Here is a 23,231-nt window from a genome sequence, read left to right as displayed (position 1 = left end):
CAGCATCTCCTACAACACAGTGTCCTTGTCACTGTACTGGGCATTGGGATCTGTTTATTAGGACCACCAACAACACTTTTACACCTTTGTCAACATTAGTTTTACTTTTATCATTGACGTCATGTTATTAATGCCTATGAAACATTGTTTCTTCTTCTCTTCCCCTTCCTCCACTCTCCTTTACCATTCAACAGAACTGGAGTCCCAGTATACGCTGACCAGGGCCCAGCGAGTGCGGGCAGCCATGTTCCCAGAGACATTGGTGGAGGGCACGACCATCTTGTCCACCCAGACAGATGCATCTCAGATGACTAATGTTCAACGGTTGGCTGAGCCCTCACAGTTGCTGAAGACGGCCATCATTCATCTGATCAACTACCAGGATGATGCTGAGCTGGCCACCCGTGCCGTGCCTGAGCTCACAAAACTTCTTAATGATGAAGACCAGGTGATGAACCAAAATAAAATAAAAAAGTTCTTTGGGTCCCTGTTTAGCATGTGTCTGTCCAGATGTTAACCTATGACCTGCTGTGATTATTTCTGCATCAATCCATAGCACACTGGTTCACTGTCAGTATCTCATTATGCATAGCAAATATTACCGACCTTTGCCTTTTTAATTTTTTCACTCACCAGAATTATTGGGATTTTACTCCTAAAGCCAAGTCTCTTTTTAAACAAACCTTTGCCTTCAGTTTTCTCTCATCCACATCAGCTGTATTTCTACAATTGTTTAAAGGCCCATCTTTTACTAAGCATACCAGCACCTCTAACATTTAACTATCTGAACTTCTCCTAAACCACAATCCTTCCAAGTCTGAATGAAAAAGCCTTATCATATGTCATCTTCATCCATTTTCTACCCTAAGCCTCTACTGCTTACCCATTGTGTAAACCCTTTATTACCCATCAGGTGGTGGTCAATAAAGCAGCGCTGATTGTCAACCAGCTGACACGCAAAGAGGCTTCGCGGCGTGTGCTGATGCAGTCGCCACAGGTGGTGGCAGCAGTGGTGCGGGCCATGCAAAACACGGGCGACATGGAGACGGCCCGGGCAACCGCTAGCATCCTGCACAACCTGTCCCACCAGAGGGAGGGTTTGCTGTCCATCTTCAAGTCCGGAGGCATCCCCGCCTTGGTCCGCATGCTCAGGTAGGAGAGAGGGATGGATAGAAGGACAGTGGGATCAATGAAACAATGGAATTTGTGGCTTTTATCCTCATTTGTAGTTTTCTGAGGATAAATTCTGGTGCAAATATGAAATACACACCCGGCATACCGCTATATACACTTGTTGTTTTGATGGCAGTGGTAGATACAGGCTGTAATTTGTTAGACGGAGTGGAACTGCATCTCTGCATCTCATTTAAATCTCTCAACCCCCTCAGCTCTCCGATGGAGTCAGTGCTGTTCTATGCCATCACCACTCTCCACAACCTGCTGCTGCACCAAGAGGGAGCAAAGATGGCTGTTCGTCTTGCCGATGGCCTCCAGAAAATGGTTCCTCTGCTGAAGAAGAGCAACCCTAAGTTCCTGGCCATCACCACAGACTGTCTGCAACTGCTGTCGTATGGCAATCAGGAGAGCAAGGTCTGTGTGTGTGTACACTACCGTTCAAAAGTTTGGGATCACCCAAACAATTTTGTGTTTTCCATGAAAAGTCACACTTATTCACCACCATATGTTGTGAAATGAATAGAAAATAGAGTCCAGACATTGACAAGGTTAGAAATAATGATTTGTATTTGAAATAAGATTTTTTTTACATCAAACTTTGCTTTCGTCAAAGAATCCTCCATTTGCAGCAATTACAGCATTGCAGACCTTTGGCATTCTAGCTGTTAATTTGTTGAGGTAATCTGGAGAAATTGCACCCCACGCTTCCAGAAGCAGCTCCCACAAGTTGGATTGGTTGGATGGGCACTTCTTTGAGCAGATTGAGTTTCTGGAGCATCACATTTGTGGGGTCAATTAAACGCTCAAAATGGCCAGAAAAAGAGAACTTTCATCTGAAACTCGACAGTCTATTCTTGTTCTTAGAAATGAAGGCTATTCCATGCGAGAAATTGCTAAGAAATTGAAGATTTCCTACACCGGTGTGTACTACTCCCTTCAGAGGACAGCACAAACAGGCTCTAACAGGTACTATTTAATGAAGATGCCAGTTGGGGACCTGTGAGGCGTCTGTTTCTCAAACTAGAGACTCTAATGTACTTATCTTCTTGCTCAGTTGTGCAACGCGGCCTCCCACTTCTTTTTCTACTCTGGTTAGAGCCTGTTTGTGCTGTCCTCTGAAGGGAGTAGTACACACCGGTGTAGGAAATCTTCAATTTCTTAGCAATTTCTCGCATGGAATAGCCTTCATTTCTAAGAACAAGAATAGACTGTCGAGTTTCAGATGAAAGTTCTCTTTTTCTGGCCATTTTGAGCGTTTAATTGACCCCACAAATGTGATGCTCCAGAAACTCAATCTGCTCAAAGAAGTGCCCATCCAACCAATCCAACTTGTGGGAGCTGCTTCTGGAAGCGTGGGGTGCAATTTCTCCAGATTACCTCAACAAATTAACAGCTAGAATGCCAAAGGTCTGCAATGCTGTAATTGCTGCAAATGGAGGATTCTTTGACGAAAGCAAAGTTTGATGTAAAAAAAATCTTATTTCAAATACAAATCATTATTTCTAACCTTGTCAATGTCTGGACTCTATTTTCTATTCATTTCACAACATATGGTGGTGAATAAGTGTGACTTTTCATGGAAAACACAAAATTGTTTGGGTGATCCCAAACTTTTGAACGGTAGTGTATGTGTGTGTGTGTGTGTGTGTGTGTGTGTGTGTGTGTATAGAGAGAGAGAGAGAGAGAGAGAGAGAGAGAGAGAGAGAGTTACAGTATGTATATTCTTTCAGGAATTGTGTCTTCGTTGTTCCATCTTGGTAGTACCACAGTATGTACTGTGTTTCCCAGACTATAAGTCACTGTTCTTTACTTGTCTGGCTGGTCCTGCAGTTTATACTTCAAAGCAAATTATATGATCTAATTTTGTCAGATAAATATACTGCATTTCAACAAAGGCCACTAGTTGACACTGTTTAATCTTGTGACTCAATTTAAAATACTGTACCGCTGTATAAATGTGACATACACTTACGCGACTTGTGTTTTTGCCTCGCAACAACCCTTTTTTTTACTGAGTGCGATTTATACTCCAGTGCGACTTGTAGTCTGGGAAATATGGTACTGAATGTGTGTTTATTTGGGTATGGCATATGAAAGGAGTAATCCATCTCATGAATGGATGGGATTGGCGTGTTCATGTGCAGTCTAGTGAGCTTTAGCCAGTTCATTAGGCCTGGGCATGTCACAGCCTTTTAAAGCTTACACAATGACAACCTTAATGGCTGATTTCAGAACATAAAAACAGGTATTGTGTAACTTGATTGATTGATTGGTTGATTGATTGATTGATTGATTGATGTTGTTTTTGCTACTCCACTATTCTTAACCACCCTTATTTGCACTTTTCCCCTCACTTGCAGCTGATCATTCTTGCCAATGGGGGTCCTGAGGGTCTGGTTCACATCATGAGAAACTACAGCTATGAGAAGCTGCTGTGGACCACTAGCCGTGTTCTCAAAGTCCTCTCTGTCTGCCCCAGCAACAAACCTGCCATTGTTGAGGCTGGTATGTAGTCTATGTCTGTTTGTGTAAGAGCTCACCTGTGCAGATGGGCTGGTTGCACAGTTGTGTCAACTTTATGATGCATACTGTGAAAGAAAGCTCAGTCTTCACACTGTGGTACGGTGTGGTTATGAAGTGAATTTATTCATGCAACATGGAGCGATACACATAGCAGAACAGAGTGTGATACATGCATCAAATATATTTATATCAATAAGAACACAGAAGGATGTTGTTCTTAGAAAGTCTGGCTTGTTTTTTGTTTTTTTTTTTAGAAAGGAAAACACAGTCATGAACTGAAGAGCATCTTGCCATATACAGAGAAATCAGGAACTTGAACAATAACTCCTGCACAGTAATCTGGTGCTTAACCTAATTCTCAGTTGAGTCACTTAAGCACAGATATGAATAGCAACTTCCTAATAAACGTCCACAATGTGTTAGAGGAAATGACAGCTTATCAGTTGCAGTGCTACATCAATGTACAAACCGAATGGCTTTTAACAGGGGAACACTTCTTCCCATCCAGGTGGGATGCAGGCTCTGGGTAAACACCTGACAGGCTCCAGCCAGCGTCTGATGCAGAATTGTCTGTGGACACTCAGGAACCTGTCGGATGCTGCCACCAAACAGGTCAGCCTCAAGCATTCATCTGTGACTTATCTGTATCATCCTCTCTTCCCTTTACTTTTCACTCTGGCTCTTTGAATGTAGAAATGATTGGAGGTATAAATACTTTATAGATGTGAAGCGCCTCATGAACCTCACTCATTCACTCACAAACTGACATGTAGTCTCAGGTTTAGCTTTACCTTCTGCATAGATTCGAGAGGGAGGGGGCTCTAAAAATAAAAATATTATATGTTGTTGTAAGACATTAACATGAGAACGACCAGGATTTCACTCCGACCTAAAACGACCATGGGCAGTCAAAATGACCGCCGGTTTTTAAACTCTATATTCTCCCAAGATAAATACCTAATTGCGATATTAATGCATTGCATAGGTTAGTGTGTCTGTTAGAAAACGACTGACACCAAAATTAAAAATTTAACAACTATAATACTATTTTTAAACAATTTAAACTTCAGAGAGACATGGTCGAACTTGAATAGCAAAATTGAAAAAGTGAAAATATGACCTGAAAAACAAAACGGAAAACACGTATTTCTAATCTAACAAACGTAACAAGGCCTATAAAACGTGAAATGTATAAAAAAAAGAACTGAAAATAACCATTGAAACAGTCCCAAACAACGACTGGAATTTAAAAACTACTAGAGCCACCATGCGCCGTCAAAATGACTGCCCACGTTTTTAAACTCTATAGTCTGTCCGTCAAGATAAATACCCAACTGAAATATTATGTTATATGTTAGTATGTCTAGGAAACGACTGACACCAAAAGTAACTTTTTAGCACCTTTCATACTATTTTACAAACAATTTAAAATGGCCGCTGTCCAAAGGCTGTAAATACTGCAACGCCTCGGTTGTAGTCATGGTGTGTCTGAAATGGCGTCTGTAAACAGACATGTTGGCAATAGTCAAAAATCAAGTTTAGACTATTTCTCTGCACTGGAGAACGCTAGTGTGTTTCTAGGACTGAGCAATGAACTTCACGAAGCAATTGACGCGACCAACACACGTCGTAAATAGTGACATGAAGCGCAAATTACACGCCGTCAGTTTGACCGCTCATGGTCATTTTAGGTAGATCTTATCATAACTTTTTTTCTTGTGCAATTGATCTTAAACTCATTTTAATGCAAATATATGCAATTTTTAGAGCATTCAGGGATGGCAGGTCTGTCTTTTTGCTTTTTCTTTCCATAAGGTTATTAAACTTTGGAAAGCCAAAACCACCAAATTGATGGCCTTGGTCATTCTAGTGTTAATGATTTTTCATCTTTTGTTAACATTATAATGCTAATTGGTAAAGAAATTAGAAGAATATATATTTTTTCTGCACCCCCACCACTATTCTCTCTTCACCTCTCCCTCATGTTCTATCACTTGGTACTGCCCATGCAGTTTCATTCAAGGTAGGATTTCACAGAAATGTCTTCAGCAGCGATGCAAGTAAGACATGCTCGATTGTCTTTAACACACTTAAAAACTTTTATCAAAAGACCGATTTGTTTAAGTGTTTCTGATGTGGCAGCTTGCTTTTCTGGGCTGTGGGTTAGTCAAGAAAATTTTTTCAGACAAGCTGACTTGAGCACCGTTGAAGCAATGCAAAAGCATATATTTTTACAAACATCTATGTTCAGCATCCAGTCAGGTTGTTACAAAAATAATATGCAATATTATCTTCTCGGTTGAAAATGTGTAGTCAATACTTCAATACTCGCCCCATTTCCAATTACAAACTTAAGACCGTGTTCCCGTATCGTTCTGTTTACAACAGTCACGCAACAGTTGTGCTTCGTATCTCTGACGTTATGTGCGCTTGTATATATAATTTTTTCATCTCATATAATTTTAAATCTGAAATACTGTAAGGCTTTCTCCTTTAAATTCTTCCTCTGACCTATGAACAGGAGGGCATGGACAGCCTGCTGCAAGTGCTGGTGGGCCTGCTTAGCTCGGATGACTTGAACATGCTCACGTGCGCCACTGGTATCCTCTCCAACCTCACGTGCAACAACAGTCACAACAAGAGCCTGGTCACCCAGAGTAACGGCGTGGAGGCGCTGATCCACGCCATCCTGCGGGCCAGCGAGAAGGAGGATGTAACCGAGCCAGCTGTCTGTGCTTTGCGCCATCTGACCTCACGTCACCAGTACGCAGAAATGGCGCAGAACGCTGTACGGCTGCACTACGGTATCCCTGCCATCGTCAAGCTGCTCAACCAGCCCTACTATTGGCCTGTCATCAAGGTACAGGGAGAGATGGGGGAGGGTGTATGTCTGGGGAGTGGGAAGTCCACAAGAGCCAATGGAAGGAAGTTCAGACAACGTAGGATGAAGAGTCAGCATAACCAGTCTGTGGACCAACAAAATATATGGGGAATCAAGTGATGATTAAATAACTGCAGACGAAGGGGAGAAAAGCCAACAAATACTACCTCTGATTCATCAAAGGGTCTGGGTAAAGTCTGAGAGCAAAGTAATGAAAAATGAGCAGCAAAAACATAGATTCTGGAAAAGAAAGATGGAACTAAATAGCAAAGAGATAGAGACTTGACAGATGGAGAGAAGGGATTGAGGATAGGGCTGTTTGCCAAGGCTGTTTGGGGGCAGAAGAGCATGATATACACACAGCATGCATGTAGTATGAAATAAGATGTTGGGGAGGAAGGGGGGGTGTCTTAAAACACAGTAGGTCAATCATACATCTAAGCATAGTCATGCAGATAGAAAGATTTGAACGTTTTCTATCACCTTTGATTACCAAACAACGTGATGCTCTGATGCTAACGCTGGCTCTTCTCCCTTGCAGGCTGTGGTCGGCCTGATCCGGAACCTGGCTCTGTGCCCAGAAAACCAGGCCCCTCTGAGGGATGCAGGAGCAATCCCACGTCTGGTCAACTTGCTGCTCAAAGCCCACCAGGACGCCCAGAAACATGGCTCATCCACCCAGCAGAACTATCAGGTGTGTGTGCATGCGTCATTCCTTAATAAGCCTCTCTTAAAATTCATTCATTCATTCATTATCCAAACCACTTATCCTTGCTCAGGGTCGTGGGGTTGCTGGAGCCTATCCCAGCAGTAACTGTCTTTCTTAATATTAACTGATCAACATGGTGGAAAATGCACAACAATAAACAGTCATCAAATTCAGCCCAATCGATCAATGTGCAAATGATTATCTTTTGTTCTTTTTCTTTATCTCCCTTTCCCAGGATGGAGTGAGGATGGAGGAGATTGTGGAGGGCTGCACAGGAGCACTGCACATCATGGCCAGAGATCCCGTCAACAGAGGCGAGATTGCCAGCATGCAGACCATTCCTTTGTTTGTACAGGTAACGGAATATGACAACGGTACATCAGCACCCATCACGAGATTGTTGAAAGTTAAGATGCAGATATCTTGGCGCTTGGCTCCGTGTTTCAGTGCCTTAATGGTGCGTCCTTTTCTCTCTCCAGCTCCTGTACTCCCCAGTGGACAACGTGAAGCGTGTGGCAACAGGAGCTCTGTGTGAGCTGTCCCTGGACAAACCGTCAGCCGAGCTTATCGACGCAGAGGGTGCGTCAGCTCCGCTGATGGAGCTGCTGCACTCAAGCAATGAGGGCATTGGTAAGGGGATTTAGATGGTGCACTAATATATTGTATATGGCCACCAAGCGGTACTATGAAAATTATACTTTTCACATTTTAGATTTTGGGTAGCCATTTCTATTCATCTGACTTTTTTTTTAACTTTATTAGAGAGGTATTTACAAAATGTCTTGTCAGTGGTTTTAGCAATCCTTAATTAAACCATGGGGCACTGTTTCATGGGAGAGTGTGGTTTACATTACATGTACATAAAAAGATCCTTACCTGAGGTTTAGGTAGGTGATTGTAGGTTTTCATGTAGTATTAGGGTTAATGGGTAGGGCACCTATGTAAGATGTAATTAGCAACGATGGCCTAGGCAAGAGGATTGATATTCAGTTTAGCTCTCATGAAAAATGGCCTTTATATTTTAGTTGTTTAGAAAACCCCTTGACTCTTTAATCAGAAATATCTCAGATTTGTCCTTCCCAAAACACAAATACCAATTTCACCACACTTATTTCAATGTACACTGAGTTGCATTCTGCTGCTCGCAGCTTCTAAACAAAACCTGAAAAGTTGTCCCACCCTCCCTAGCGCGACACGATATGAAGCCCACAACCCGCAACTTGCCAACAGTAGAAAGCCAACCCCCAGACTCACTCTGATTTTGGAGTGAGCTCAGTCTGCTTGGCTTTTCGCCTTGCTGCATTTAGGTGCTGTGTCCACCATTGTGTCATTTCAGCTGTATCAATCTGGCACGCTCACTGAGCGCTGCACTCACAAGCAGTGCTTTTGGTCGCATGTATTGACTGACAGACATGCTGCCAAAGGGTTGATGGATGCTCAGAAACATCCTGAACATTCATAAAACAAGAAATGCAGACAAAAAGCTTGGACTGTACAGACACTGACATGGAACACCAATGACAATGGCCCATAAATAATGGTTAAGTAGGTACATTTCTGGATAGGTTTATACTTTGGGGGAATCCTGCTCAGCATGCCTTTAAGTTTGAACTTTGTGGAAGGAATGGGTTTTTCCCACTATACAACATTGACCTTATCTTCCGCTCCCCCCAAGCCACCTATGCTGCGGCTGTCCTCTTCCGTATTTCTGAGGACAAGAGCTCGGACTACAAGAAACGTGTTTCCGTTGAGCTCACGCACTCCCTCTTCAAACACGACCCGGTTGCCTGGGAGAGGGTGAGTGTCTGGCTCCCCCCGCTGCTGGGATGGGGCAACTGCAGAAACTTTGTATTATAAATATCATTTTATTTTTGTCATTTCCATTTACTACCATCTCATATCAGTGCTGTGATCTTCTCATGATATCGATATATTGTGTTTAGGTGAAGGTGGTGTTAAGAGTTTGTGGAGACACTGATGCTAATAACATTTCTGTATAGTAGTCAATTGACCCTGGTTTTGTCGTTTACCCTCTGGTGACCTTACTGCAGGCCCATAATGCCGTTGCAATGGATGGAGGCTACACAACAGACGGTGAGTAACTCCGGCTGAAATGTGCCCATACAGCACATTCCACTGCCCCTAACACTGGGTTAGTGCACCACCCGCCCTACCAGAGCAACATTGTGCTAACCAAGTTGTTTTGCATGCGGTGCTGATACGTAGCCCACACATTCCATTACACAGCAATGTTTGACAGTAGGATCTCGTAGCGGGTAGTCTCAAAGAACGTGTTTTATTATAATGAAAAAAGAGGTACATGCCTTTTTTTTTTTTGGGAGAAGACGCAAGAAGCTAGGCGAATATTTTACAGTGATCCTTGAATCTTAGTGGGACAAATGAGTGGCCTACAAAATGCCTGAAAAGCCCCCATTTCTTTTTGTCTGTTTTTACATTGCCATCGAGATACAAAGCAATCTCATTCAGCAAGTGATTATTTAGTGCCTCAGAGTTTATTTTTTTTCTGTTAGCATGTATACTGTAATCATGCTTGTTTTCATGGTCTTCATATTTATCCCGGGGGTGGTGTAATCCATCTCCTCTTTCTTTTATCTCTCATGAAATAGTTTTCCTCTTGCGTCATTGCACCTTCTGTAACACAATCCTTGTCCAAAATGTCATATTTGGGCAAGATTGGATACAAAGAAAGGAAAAAGTTCGATAGACTTTGAATATGTCTTCCTCATTGACATTGATATCTGTCTTCTCTTTTGCCTTGTCAGTACTTTCCTGGGATTTTTTTTTAGTTCCTTTTTTCTCTTTCTGTTTTCATTTCTATCCTTTCCTCCTGGTTATCAAAAAATGTGTAGTTATTTAGAGTTTCATATCTGTTACAGAGTTATTTCTTTGTCAATTTTATCCCTATTAATAATCCTTGTCTGCGCCTTGCATCTTTTGCCTCATTTCCTCCCTTTCCCTCGCTCCAGACTTTTCTCCTTTTATGGCGTTTCTCAGCGCTGGCCTTGGTGAAGAGTGGAGGGTCTTATAAGCTGAAACGTTTAAAGTGTGGTCTCCCATCTTTTTTCATGGTGTTCATAGGATACAACTGCTATGTCCACTACTACTACATTTGTACCGCTAATCATCAAATCTACAATGCATCAGTCATTTGCTTTTTCTACTACATTCCATTAAAAGCCCTGATGATCGTTTAAAAAAAATCTTTACAAAAAAAAATAAATAAATAAGAATTCTCGCCAAAACCTAAACTGCTTCAGCAAAGAATTGGGAGGAACCACAATCAAGACTTGATGTTTACTTAGCTGTGGGTAATCATCCATGGGAAAGGCGTTTTATTTGATGTAGAGTGTGATAACAGATCAAATGCTCATAATTTCCTAAGAGTTTTGCTCATCTGCTCCATGTATGCTTGTGTGCTGCAGAGCTGGACGTTGCCTACGCTGGCTATGGCGGGTATCCAGCTGAAATGCCCATAGATGGCATGGATGTAGAAGTGATGCATGACGACTACCCGGGTGGCATGGTCTATGACAGGCAGCCGTACCCTGAGCCCTATTAAAGGTCAGATTGTTCGCATGTCTTCATTTACACTTTTTACCATTATCAGACATCTTGGATTCAAGCCAGTCCAGACACCTTGTTTATACTCTCGAGTTGTCACCATAATTATGCATGATATGGGCGTACGGATAGCGTAGCGGTCTATTCCGTTGCCTACCAACACGGGGCTCGCTAGATCGCATCCCCGTGTTACCTCCGGTTTGGTCGGGCGTCCCTACAGACACAATTGGCCATGTCTGCGGGTGGGAAGCCAGATGTGGATATGTGTCCTGGTCGCTGCACTAGCGCCTCCTTTGGTCGGTCGGCGGAAGGGGGAACTGGGGGGAATAGCTTGATCCTCCCACACACTACATCCCCCTGGTAAAACTCCTCACTGTCAGGTGAAAAGAAGCGGCTGGCGACTCCACATGTATCAGATGAGGCATGTGGTAGTCTGCCGCCCTCCCTGGATCGGCAGAGGGGGTGGAGCAGTGACCGGGATGGCTCAGAAGAGTGGGGTAATTGGCTGGATACAATTGGGGAGAAAAAGGGAGGAGAAAAAAAAACCATGCATGACATTTTTTTTAACTTTATTTCTTCTACATACAGACACAAACTGGAATGAGCAATGGAGAAGGAGACGGAGGAGCTGAGTTTCGAAAACACGAAGAAAAGAATCAAGTAGTCGTCAGGCGCTTAATGTAATATATGCAGTTATCACCGACTATGGGACTTGTAATCTTAACAGGGCTTATCTTTGTTTTATAATATAATTCTGAAGATATTGATAGTGATGAAAGTGATTGTGCATGTAGATTTTTTGTTAGAGAAACTTTAAAGGGTGTGCGTGTGTTTTTGTGTGTGTGTGTGTGTGTGTGTGTGTGCGTGTGTGTGCGTGTGAGTGTGTATGCTTTTGGGTGGGTAATCAATGCCAAAGAGATTTTATTTTGTGATGATAATCATGTAGCTTCCTTTTATATATATATTACACAAGCAGAAAAAAAGTTGAAAACACTGCCAGAGGTGGCTCGACATGTACAGCCCTTCTGCCCACTGTTCAGTTCTTCCCTAATGCCTTTATAACAGACACTGCTATCTATACTTTATTTTAACACTTTACCCTCAGCCTTCTCCCTGTGAACCAGCAGGAGTTGGCGGAAGTGGAAACGAGCTCATGACTTGATACTGACTCCTTCACGTGGTTGTTTCCATTGACTTTCATACTTAAGGGAGACGACACATTCAGGAAAGGGAGGGTCTTTGAAAGACTTTTGGAAAAGCTCTACAGGGCTGACCCCTATTAGGTTATCGGTGAGTTTTAGGATTATTGTTGGCTAAGACTGTTAAATTAAAAGTGGGTTTAATAAATTGTCGTGTCAGGTTATTTAATGGAAAATCACTTGCGTATCCACCATCACAAAAAATATTAAAAGATTCCTTGGGGTTTTTTGTAAACATCAAATCTGCAGAAAGTAAGTTGTCATTACTTTATTAATGTACTGTCAAGCGGGTCAGTAATGTGCAGAAAGCAATTTGACACATTGGTTCATATAAATTACTGTTTGATTGGTCATAGACTTTTAAATTGGGGGAAGCCCTGAGCAAACTACTGAGAGGGAATGTTTCTTTGTACTTAAGAGTTTTTACTTAAATTTTGTTTAAGAAAATAAAAAGATATAGAAATGGAATTTTTGTGTCTTTTTTTTTCTATATAGATATATTTCTGTCACACTTGCCCATAGCTTTTCCATGGTTGCACACATAAATATCACGCGTGAATAGAAATGAATGAATGACGGCACTTTAGTCAAATCCCAGCACAGAGGTAGAGGCCACAGATGTTCATTCAATAGAATTAGCCTTAGAAGAGGGCTGGACTAATTCACTTCCTGTGAAATCCTTCCACATTATGCAGCCGCCGTTTCCGAGTGTGGCTTTAATACTGTTAGGAGTCTTTTGTCGCCTGTAATTGATTTTTAGAATGAGGTTCATGGCGAGTTCACATTAGCAGCAGTTTTACAGACTACTGAACCTTGTCGAAGTGTGTGTGTGGGCGTGAGTTTTAGAGACATTTTATTCTGGTCACATTGTATGTACACTAATAAAACGTCCTCACATTGCATGCTGTTGGTCTATTGGTATTCCTTTTATCAGGTTCATCATTTGCGCTGGGCAACAATAGTGAACACTTCATCAGTGCGCCCTTTTTTTCAGGACTTTATATTTTAAAGGAAGTGCAGAGCAAAGAAACAGAATAAGGCCTTCAAAATAATCAGAATCAGAAAATGTCATAAAAATAATATACTTTTTAGAAAATGAATGGATAGATGGATGGAAAACGCGTGGTTTTTATTTAGTTTGGTTAGTTTTTTTTTTATTTTCTCCGTTTTTCTCCCCAATTGTACTTGGCCAATTACCCCACTCTTCCGAGCCATCCCAGTCGCTGCTCCACTTCCTCTCTTGATCTGGGGAGGGCTGCAGACTACCACATGCTTCCTCTGATACGTGTGGAGTCGCCAACCGCTTCTTTTCACCTGACAGGAGTTTCACCAGGATTACGTAGCGCATGGGAGGATCATGCTATTCCCTCCAGTTCCCCCTCCCCCCCGAACAGGCCGACCAGAGGAGGAGCTGCAGAGACCAGGACACCCGCAGACACGGCCAATTGTGTCTGTAGGGACGCCAGATTATGGAAGTAAAACGGTGCCAGAGGACCTCAAAGCAAAATGGCATATTGAATCGCATGAACTGAATTATTTTGCATATACTTCCATACTCGACCAAGCCGGAGATAACACGGGGATTCGAACCGGCGAGCCCCGTGGTGGTAAGCAACGGAATAGACCTCGACGCTACCCGACTCTGACCCATCGAGGCATGGACTCCACAAGACCTCTGAAGGTGTCCTGTAAGTTGCGAGGTGGGGCCTCTATGGATCGGACTTGTTTTTCCAGCACATCCCACAGATGCTCGATCGGTTTGAGATCTGGGGAATTTGGAGGCCACGGCAACACCTCGAACTCTGTCATGTTCCTCAAACCATTCCTGAGCAATTTTTGCAGTGTGGCAGGGCACATTATCCTGCTGAAAGAGGCCACTGCCATCAAGGAATACAGCTGCCTTGAAGGGGTGTATTTGATCTGCAACTACATTTAGGTAGGTGGCACATGTCAAAGTAACATCCACATGAATGCCAGGACCCAAGGCTTCCGAGGAGAACGTTGCCTATCACACCTTTGTCAGGTCTAGGAGGAAGTGGCTAGAAGAAGGTGAAAAATTGTACCAAATACTTCTTTAAATTAGAAAAAAGGTACCATGAGCTAGCTTCCCTATGTAAACTTAAAATTAATAATCTGCGGTCCGCGGTGGTGTAGCGGTCTAAGCATCGGCTTTGTGTCGATGCAGTTGCCCACTGGGGACTGGGGTTCGCGCCCCGGTCTCGTCAGATCCAACTATGGCCGGACTCGATGAAGCAGCAATCATTGACAATGCTGTCTTCGAGAGGGAGGCGGAGTCGGCTTGTGTTCGTCACGTGAATGCGTCTCTGTGTGTGTCGGAAAAAACAGTGGTTCGGCCTGGAGTCGCCTTGTCACGAAAGTGGGGAGGCGGTCTCCTTCGAGACTGCCGGCCGGAGAGATGCAGTTGGCGAACGCATGCAGTACGAGGGTGGGTGTTTGAATTAGAATAGGGATCGATTGGCCACTAAATTGGGAGAAAAAAGGGAAAAATCAGAAAAATTAATAATCTGGTATGTGAAGACGAAAAAGTCATTCCGCAATATGTAGCTAATTTTTATCAGAAGTTATATGCTACTGATTATGAAAATGAAGATAATATGGACATGTTTCTTAAAGACATAGAAAAGGACATTAAAGGCATTGATGACAGTTTTAAATCAGTTAGTGATCAGCAAGTTAGTTTAACAGAGGTACAAAAATGTATTGACTCTCTTAAAGACAACGAATCTCCTGGAAATTATGGGTTGATAAGTGAATTTTATAAAGTCTTTATTAAGACATTAGCCCCATTTTTAGTTACTGTGCTTGAAGAAGCCATAGTAAAAGAAGAATTGCCGCCAAGTCTTCAACAAGGTCTTATTAAATTGATCCCTAAACCAAAAAAAAAAAAGATAAATTAAGTATTGCGAATTGGAGTTAATTAGTCTTAGAATTAGTCTTTTAAATAAAGATGCCAAGTAATTTGCATGGTCTTTGCTAAAAGATTAAAATTAGGATTGGATAATATCATTGACAAAGAACAATCTGGATTTATGCCAGGAAGAAATATATCTAATAACATACGATTAATACTGGACATGATTGATTATAATGAATATATATTGGACAATAGTTTTATTTTATTTGTTGATTTTTACAATAAGCCAACGATTTACGTTTAAAATTATTAAGTGTTTTGGCTTTGAGAATCAATTTTTGAGAGCTGTCCAAACATTATATAAAGGACGCAACGGCTCAGTTAAGTACAACTCTTAGGTACAACTCCTAGGTTTGATATTTGTCGTGCGATAAAACAAGGATGTCCAATTAGCCCGTTTTTATTCCTTATATCACACAAATTATAGCCGTACATATTAAAAAAGGTCAGTTCCAATGTATTATGACGTTAAATAGAGAATTTAAATCATCCCAACTCGCTGATTTTATGACAATGTTTCTGTCTAATAGACATGAGGTTACCAAAGCAGTTAGATGTACTGAGGAATTTTCTGCTGTGTCAGGTTTGAAAATGAACTTGAGCAAATCTGTTCTATTACCACTCAAGGAGTGTGCCCTTTCAGAAGTGAGTGGTATTCCTGTGAAGAACACGGTTACATACCAGGGTGTTGTCATAGACAAGAATGAGAAACTTTGCAGTAACTTAAACTTCCGTCCTATAGTTGAACAAATAACCAAAAAAAATAATATGTGGTTGATGAGAGATCTTTCATTGTATGGTAGAATTTTGTTGTCTAAAGCTGAGGGAATATCCAATCCGTTTATGTGTCCTTATCGCTGGAAATGCCTAATGGAATACACAAAAAAATTGGATAAGATTTTATTTATTTTAATTTGGAGGAACAAATGTTATTACTTAAGAAATTATATCTTGTGCAACTCAAAAAGAAATGGTGGTCTGGAGGTACTAAAGTTTGAGACATTAAATAATACTTTTAAAGCAAAATGGTTGACTAATTTAATGAAAGACAATATTTGGAACACCTTCCCTAAATATGTATTTAATTTCTTGAATGTGATTATAAAATTGTCAAGTTACCCGTTAAGTTATCAAAGTTTCATAAACAAGCTCTGCTGGCCTGGAAACTAATTTACAAACATAATTTTTCACCAACTAATTACTACATCTGGAATAACAAGAATACTCAATTTAAAAATAGATCACTCTATTGTAGCAAATGGGTTGGCAATGGTCTTGTATTGGTTAAACAACATCTTAATGCTGATGAACAGCTATTAAGGTATACTGAATTTCTCTCTAAATTCTGGCTACCAGTTATGCCAAAAGAGTATGCATTAGTTTTTGATGCTATGCCAAGGGGTGTGCTGCAACTTCTTAGAGGTTCAGTAAACAGGAGCTCAATGATTGATCCATTCAATAGTGGTATATTTCTTGGAGAGATTGATATTACTAAAAATGAATGCTCAAATAAATAGTACATCAGGAATCACATACAAGCTGTAGCTCTACCCCCAGGAAGATTCTTTTAGGCCTCCATTTATGGACAATTTGGCAGAAGATTTGGTTAGTTGGGGAAAAATTTTGTCTTAATAATAAAGTTAACGAGGTCTCCTTTAAAATTATGCATCCTATATCTCCAGCAAAGAAGACATTGAATATTCTTGTCATTTTTGTGAACTAGAAGAAGAAACTGTCTGTCATTTATTTTATCACTGTATGTATACCAAAATATTTTGGGTGGATGTTCAGCATTATATAGGAAGAAAAACTGGACAAACGATCCACTTTCAGGATAAAGACATTTTTATTTGTCTTGAAGATAATGAGATGGAAAAAGATATTGTTTTCTTTACACAGTTAATTTTATTATTGCAAAAATTCCACATTCATAAGAAGAGATGGACGGACTCCAAACCAAATTTTGGACATTTTCATCAAGAACTACACCATTATGGCACTACGATAAGAGGACTTAAAAACAAGAAGGCAATTAGAACTCATTGTGTTTTGGATACATTTCTTATAGACTGACCCAGGTGGACTGACAACACTTTATTTTGAAGAGAAGGGTATTATTTTTTCAATTTTTTTTTTATTCCTCTCCTTTTGTTTTGTCTATGCACCCATAAACAGTTTGTGTTGTTCATAATGTAATGTACATGTGTTTTGTACAGAAAAGAAAAAAAAGGTTTGTGCGTCCTGTGAAGTACTCAAACAAAAGAAGATCGGGATCATGGAAGGCCTGACTCAGTGCACAAAGAATGACCGAAGCAAACTATGGCTGCTTGTGGAGCAAGCAAGGAAGGAAGGAAAGCAGGCTGGCTACAGCGGTCCTTATGTAATTATCGTCTGGAAAAGATTCTCGACAGAGGATTTTTAACCTTTTTAAGGCTTCTGATTTTGAATGATGAATGAACGTTCTAGATATTACTACTTGTTGGGCAGGTAAATTTTCAAAACCAATGTTGTTTAGTATGCCTTTCACATGCTAATAAGTTCCATGTTGTGATGGTTTGGGTTTAAAGGATTTATCTCTTCTACACTCACTTGCTTTACCTCTTGAGTGCAAAACAATGGGGGTGCGTTATTGTATGTACAGTTCCACTGTCACTTAGGAAAAACAATTTCTCTTGATTTAGTTTATCCCCTTTAAGTTTTAGGGTGATTAAAAAAAACATTTATTTTTGGTTCCATGTTGAGATAGTCCACTGCTGACAAATTTATTGCTTTTGAGTGGTATAAGACTAAAATATATTTTTTTACTTTGTTTTTTATTTTCTCTCTCTCTAACGCTCAACATTAAACATATTCCATATCTACCAAAAGGGTAGGTTTTTTTCTTATTCTCTTTTCATTCAATTTCATATTGTTCTATGTGTAGTATTCAATTTTCTTGTTTTTCTATTAATGTATGCAGGATTCGTGAAGTCACTAAACATAAAGCTTTGTTTTTATTTCGCAAATCTCAGAAAAAGGGTATTTATTTTTTACAGGAAACTCACTCATGCCAAAATGATGAAAAATTCTGTCGAAGTCAGTGGGGAGGTAAAATATTGTTTTGTCATGGATCAAACCACTCTGATGGGGTAGCAGTTTTATTTGATGGCAACTTTAGTGGAAGCTAGTTGAAACATTTTTCTGGGGAAGGAAGATGAGGAGTCTTTCATGAAGAGTGATCTTGAGGAGTCTTTCTTTATTTTAGCAAATATTTATGTGTTTACTATATCTCCTTTGAACATTTTACTTCTTGAGAATGTATTCACCGAAATTTCTTCATTAAAACAAAAATATGTCTCTGCCTCAGTAATTGTGGGTGGGGACTTTAATGAGGCACCCAATTTATATTTAGACAGATTCCCCCAAGAGATAATGTGAAAAACCTTAATCCAGTAATTAGTTTTGTTGGAAACCTTTCTTTGTTAGATGCTTGTAGATATACTCATCCAACCAATATGGATTAATTGACATGGTTGAAAAAATATTTATCAAAAAAATCACAAATAGATTTTTGGCTTATCTTTGATTGTCTTACACTCATGCTACTTTCCAGTGAAATCGCTCATGTTCCCTTAACAAATTATGCCTACTTTGGCCTTGTTATTTCTAATTAATTTAATAGATAGCATAGACATCCGGAGTATTGGAAATTGAACTGCTCACTCTTACAGCAGCCTTCTTACTGTGAAGGTATTGGGAAAATAATAACAGGATTTAAGACTGGGATTGATATATATCTCCTGTTTTGAAATGGGATCTATTCAAATTTGCTGTACATTTTCTATAAAATATAGCAAAGGACTCTCAAAAACGAATGCTTCTAGAAATTCTAACATTTTAAATGAAATAAGTTCCATATTATCTTTAGATCAACCCACTGAAGATGATAAAGAGAAACTATATTCATTACAGGAGAATCTGAATTCTCTTTACGTTGAGAAGGCAAAAGGGGCCTCCATAAGGTCCAGGGCAAAGTGGCTAGAATTGAGAAAAGAATTCTGCATATTTTTTCAATGAGAGAAAAAATGAAGTGAAAACAAAAAACATCCCCCCTCTATATCAATGAAGTCTTAACTAGTGAAGAATCTTCAGTTTCTGCATGTTTCTAGTTTCTATCAAAAGATGTACACTACATCCTTTAACCCACGTTAATGCAAGTATTCTTTGATAAAGTTAAACCATTCATCCGTAAAATCAGTCAAGATAGCATTGGCTTTTGTGAGTGCCCACTTAACTTAGAAGAATTAGATGAAGTAGTCAAAAGAACCCCCCTCAATAAAAGCCCTGGCCCCGACAGTCTACCCTTTGAGTATTATAAAACTTTCTGGGATGATATTAGAGAGCTAGTTTTAGATTTGTTTAAGTAATGTTCAAAAAAGGGTGAGCTGTCGGAGTCAATGAAGCAAGGGTTTATTACATTAATACCAAAACCTAACAAAGATATTCTGTTTTTAGATCATTGGCCTAGCATCCCCGCGACCCTGAGAGCAGGATAAGCGGTTTTGGATAATGGATGGATGGATGGATGGATGGATGGATGGATGGATGGATGGATGGATGGATAATTGGCATCCATTAACAATGCTCAACTCAGATTACAAATTGTTATCTGCACTATATGCCCATAGATTAAAGTCTTGTTTGGAAGAAATAATTTCTGTTACACATCCAGGCTTCATGAAAGGTAGACACATCTCAAACAATATCCGCCTGGTCCTGGATATTATCAACTATCCAGATCTAATCCATGATGATGCAATTATACTACTCCTTGATTTTTATAAGGCCTTTGATACTGTTGAGCACCCCTTTATTTTTGAAGCTTTGGCTCATTTTGGTTTTGGTAAAAACATTTTAGAAATATAATCCAAACTCTGTATAAAAACATCAATAGTAGTGTCTCACCGCTTAAAGGCACTTCTCCATGGTTTGACTTTCAAAGAGGAACTAGACAGGGATGCCCAATATCCGCTTATTTATTTTTTATAGTTGCAGAACTTCTTAATTTATATGTTGTTCACTGTTCAGATATCGAGGGTATACAAATTGGGGATAATTGTCCAAAGATAAGCCAGCTGGCTTATGATACATGTCTTTTTCTAAAAAATGAAAATCAGGTTCCAATCATCTTAGAGTCTTTAAACATTTTTTCAAATGCTTCTGGTTTAATTATCAATCAAAACAAGAGTGAAGTAATGTATGTACATGACACTGACAAAACATCTATATGTGGGTTACAAGTAAAACATTCAGTTCAATGCCTTGTATTAAGATAGACAAAGTGTCCTCTGATAGAATTTTAGGGAACTTCAGACCCAAATTAGAAAAAGCCCAAAATATCTTTAGTTATTGTTTACAGAGAGATCTTACTATTCAAGGCTGAGTGTTACTATCTAAAGTGGGAGGCATTTCCAAGCCTGTGTACCCAGCATTGTCTCTCTGTGTTGACAACAAAATGTGTGCAGCCATTAATTCGCTCTTATTTAAATTTATTTGGAAAAATAAAACTGAATATGTGAAAAGGAAAATAATCATTAGAAGATATTCTGAAGGTGGCTTTAATGCTTTGGACTTCAATACTACTAATAATATCTTTAAAATCAGCTGGATAAAGCACTGCCTTGCTGATAATGATTCCCCACAGTATTACATCCCCAACCTGATTTTTGAGAAATGTGGTGGATTAAAATGTTTACTTTCCTGTAATTACAAATGTAGTAAATTGCCCCTTAAACTAGCAAACTTCCACAAACAAGCTTTTGAAGCCCAGCAATTAGCATTCAAACAGAATTTCTCCCCCATACCGGTGCTATTTGGAACAACCAGTATGTGTTATTTAGAAACAAGACTATATATTTTTAAGAACTGGATGGACAATGATATACTATTTGTATTGGACTTGATAAACTCCCAGGGTGGACTTTACAATTATGAGGATGTTATCCAAAAAACTGGTGCAGAAGGAATATGAAAAAATTGTCAAGAGTATATCTACAGGACTGATTCCTCCTTTACTATAACGCCGCTTTTCTGGTGAACTCCCCAAAATTAAAATAGGGGGCATAAACCTGCTTGATCGCAAATGTAATAATGTGCACATCAGGAGAACACTTACATCAGACGAAAGCTGTGTTCCTAAAGCATTCTATATTTGGAAGCTATCCTTCCCAAGGTCTGTCAATGAAAACATATGGTCTGAGTCTAACCAGTTCTTCATACCCAATAAAGTCAAAGAAATTCACTTGAAGATACTGCATAAATATTACCCATGTAACACATTTTTATGCAAATTTAAAGCAGAAATCTCAGCGAAATGTTCATTCTGTAACACGGAAGAAGAAACTATTTTACATTTATTCTTTAATTGTCCTTATTCCTCTAAGCTATGGACAGATACTGCATTCCTCATTTTTGACACTTTAACAAACTACTTAGGCTAAAAGAAGGTATGGTCTTGTTCCTTGATTGCAGTACTGGCTCATCTCCTGTAGATAATGCTCTCAAATTTCTGTGTTTGTTTGGTAAATTTCACATTCACAAATCCAAGCTGATGGGCTCCAAGCCCAATATTCGTTTATTTTACATTGATCTGATATTCTTTTTCAAGTCCCTTACCAAAATAACTTATAACAAAAAGGCAATGAAAACATCTCTCATCTTGGAAAAAATATTATACACATTAGACGCATTAACACATTAGATAAATGAACTGCTTAATTTTACACTGTTTTTTTCTGAAAGACTCCTAACATAGTGGCTCTTATTATCATCATCTGGTCATCGACCTCATAGGTTTATTTTTGTGTTAACCTTTCCTTGTTTCTTTATTTTATTCCTTTTATTTTCTCTTTTTTGCATTGTATTATATTTAGACTGTAATTATTAGTTTTTTATGTTCTGACTCTCCCCTGTACTCAAACTCTTGACATTGTATTGTTTGCAATGTAAAAAACAAAAGTACATGATAAAAAAAATTAAGGAAAAAAATTAAGAAAAGAAAAAGGTTTGTACCTCCTGCTCTGTTGAAGTGTATGGTTGACTGCTCTAAATTTGGCTCTTTCTTCAGACAATTAAATCGCAACGTACCTAGCTTGAATATACTATTATTACATTCCTAGGTGGAAGTCAATTCTGTATGAAAGCTGTTCAGTTACACTCAACAGTTTTTTCTACAGCCATTTGTTTTGATATATTTCACTTATTTCTGATCGACAAATTACTGAAAGTTTTTTTTGCAAAGGAACTTTCTTTCAACTCCTTACAAATACTGCTCATCGTTTCCATTATTTCAGACCACACAGAATTCTAAATATGAAGCAAATATACATGAAAATGTGGAGGAAAAAATACAGCATTATTGTTATTAATTAAAACGAATACTCACTGACTCATTTCTGATCAAACTTTCCATCTAAAAATTAAAACAGATAGAAAAATACCGTAATTCGTGAAACAGCAGTGGTTGCCCTATAACATTAGTTCCATGCGTATCTCTTCAGGAAATGTGTTTTCATAACAGTCTTGTTTACATGAAAACAAAATATTTGTAGTGGTTTGCATAGCAACTGTATAGTTTTATTCAATATCATTGCCATCATTGGCACGTTCATGTAGAAAATCCATTCACGCTGAAAGTTGCAATAGTCAGATCTTAGTTAAAGCCGATACATCATGCAGACACGTAACACCATGATAAAACAGGATACTGTTCCTTGAACTCTGGATGTGTGACTGTGACTATGTGAGGGAAAGAGAAATAAATGGATAAACGCAGAGAGGGGGGGAGAGAGAGAAATAAATAAATGCAGAGAGAGAGAGAGAGAGAATAACGCAGAAACTATAATAATACATATTCAATGTACTGAATTATTCGCTCTCTGAGCGGAAGCGCGAGTGAGTGTGCTGAGCAGACGTATGAGAGCGGTTGTGAGCGTTTTCTACCTTTTTGCTATCTCTATTGTTCCTTGTAAATATTGTACATAGTGTGTTTTGTTGGGTTACTGGTTTGGTGTGTGTATATAAGGAGGTTTCAAGGGGTTTTGTGTGTGTGTGTTTGCTGGTCGGCGTGCTAAACGCCGGTATGGGGTTTACCAAACTCACCAGAGAACATGGTCTTAAAGTGTCGCCTGGTTTCCCGTGTTGGGTGGAGGACTGTGCTCTGGCAGTCGGAGAGGTTGTGGGCCACAG

At 39.6% G+C, this 23,231-nt stretch overlaps 1 protein-coding gene and 1 long non-coding RNA gene across 2 annotated transcripts in view; one reads left to right on the top strand and one right to left on the bottom strand.

Annotated features, from left to right (window-relative positions):
• LOC130112349 (junction plakoglobin-like) overlaps window positions 1–12,538 on the top strand; it is a 25,784-nt gene extending 13,246 nt beyond the window's left edge. Inside the window, exons 4-16 of the mRNA XM_056279679.1 lie at window positions 195–448; window positions 914–1,152; window positions 1,389–1,590; window positions 3,537–3,681; window positions 4,208–4,311; window positions 6,221–6,559; window positions 7,122–7,274; window positions 7,525–7,644; window positions 7,769–7,919; window positions 8,965–9,086; window positions 9,341–9,383; window positions 10,733–10,871; window positions 11,460–12,538. Of these exons, the coding sequence (XP_056135654.1) occupies window positions 195–448; window positions 914–1,152; window positions 1,389–1,590; window positions 3,537–3,681; window positions 4,208–4,311; window positions 6,221–6,559; window positions 7,122–7,274; window positions 7,525–7,644; window positions 7,769–7,919; window positions 8,965–9,086; window positions 9,341–9,383; window positions 10,733–10,869 (2,009 nt within the window). The 3' untranslated portion in view covers window positions 10,870–10,871; window positions 11,460–12,538. The remainder of the gene's footprint in view (window positions 1–194; window positions 449–913; window positions 1,153–1,388; window positions 1,591–3,536; window positions 3,682–4,207; window positions 4,312–6,220; window positions 6,560–7,121; window positions 7,275–7,524; window positions 7,645–7,768; window positions 7,920–8,964; window positions 9,087–9,340; window positions 9,384–10,732; window positions 10,872–11,459) is intronic.
• LOC130112350 (uncharacterized) lies at window positions 10,878–23,231 on the bottom strand. Its single transcript, XR_008810237.1, has 3 exons — window positions 23,145–23,231; window positions 22,429–22,455; window positions 10,878–11,376 (listed from the first exon to the last, which is right to left on the bottom strand). It is a non-coding gene; the product is annotated as an uncharacterized LOC130112350 (long non-coding RNA).

This window comes from Lampris incognitus, chromosome 5 (assembly GCF_029633865.1).
Source record: "Lampris incognitus isolate fLamInc1 chromosome 5, fLamInc1.hap2, whole genome shotgun sequence".
Lineage (NCBI taxonomy): Eukaryota > Metazoa > Chordata > Actinopteri > Lampriformes > Lampridae > Lampris > Lampris incognitus.
Note: the sequence above shows the minus strand (reverse complement) of the source record. Positions and strands in the feature narration are given on the sequence as shown.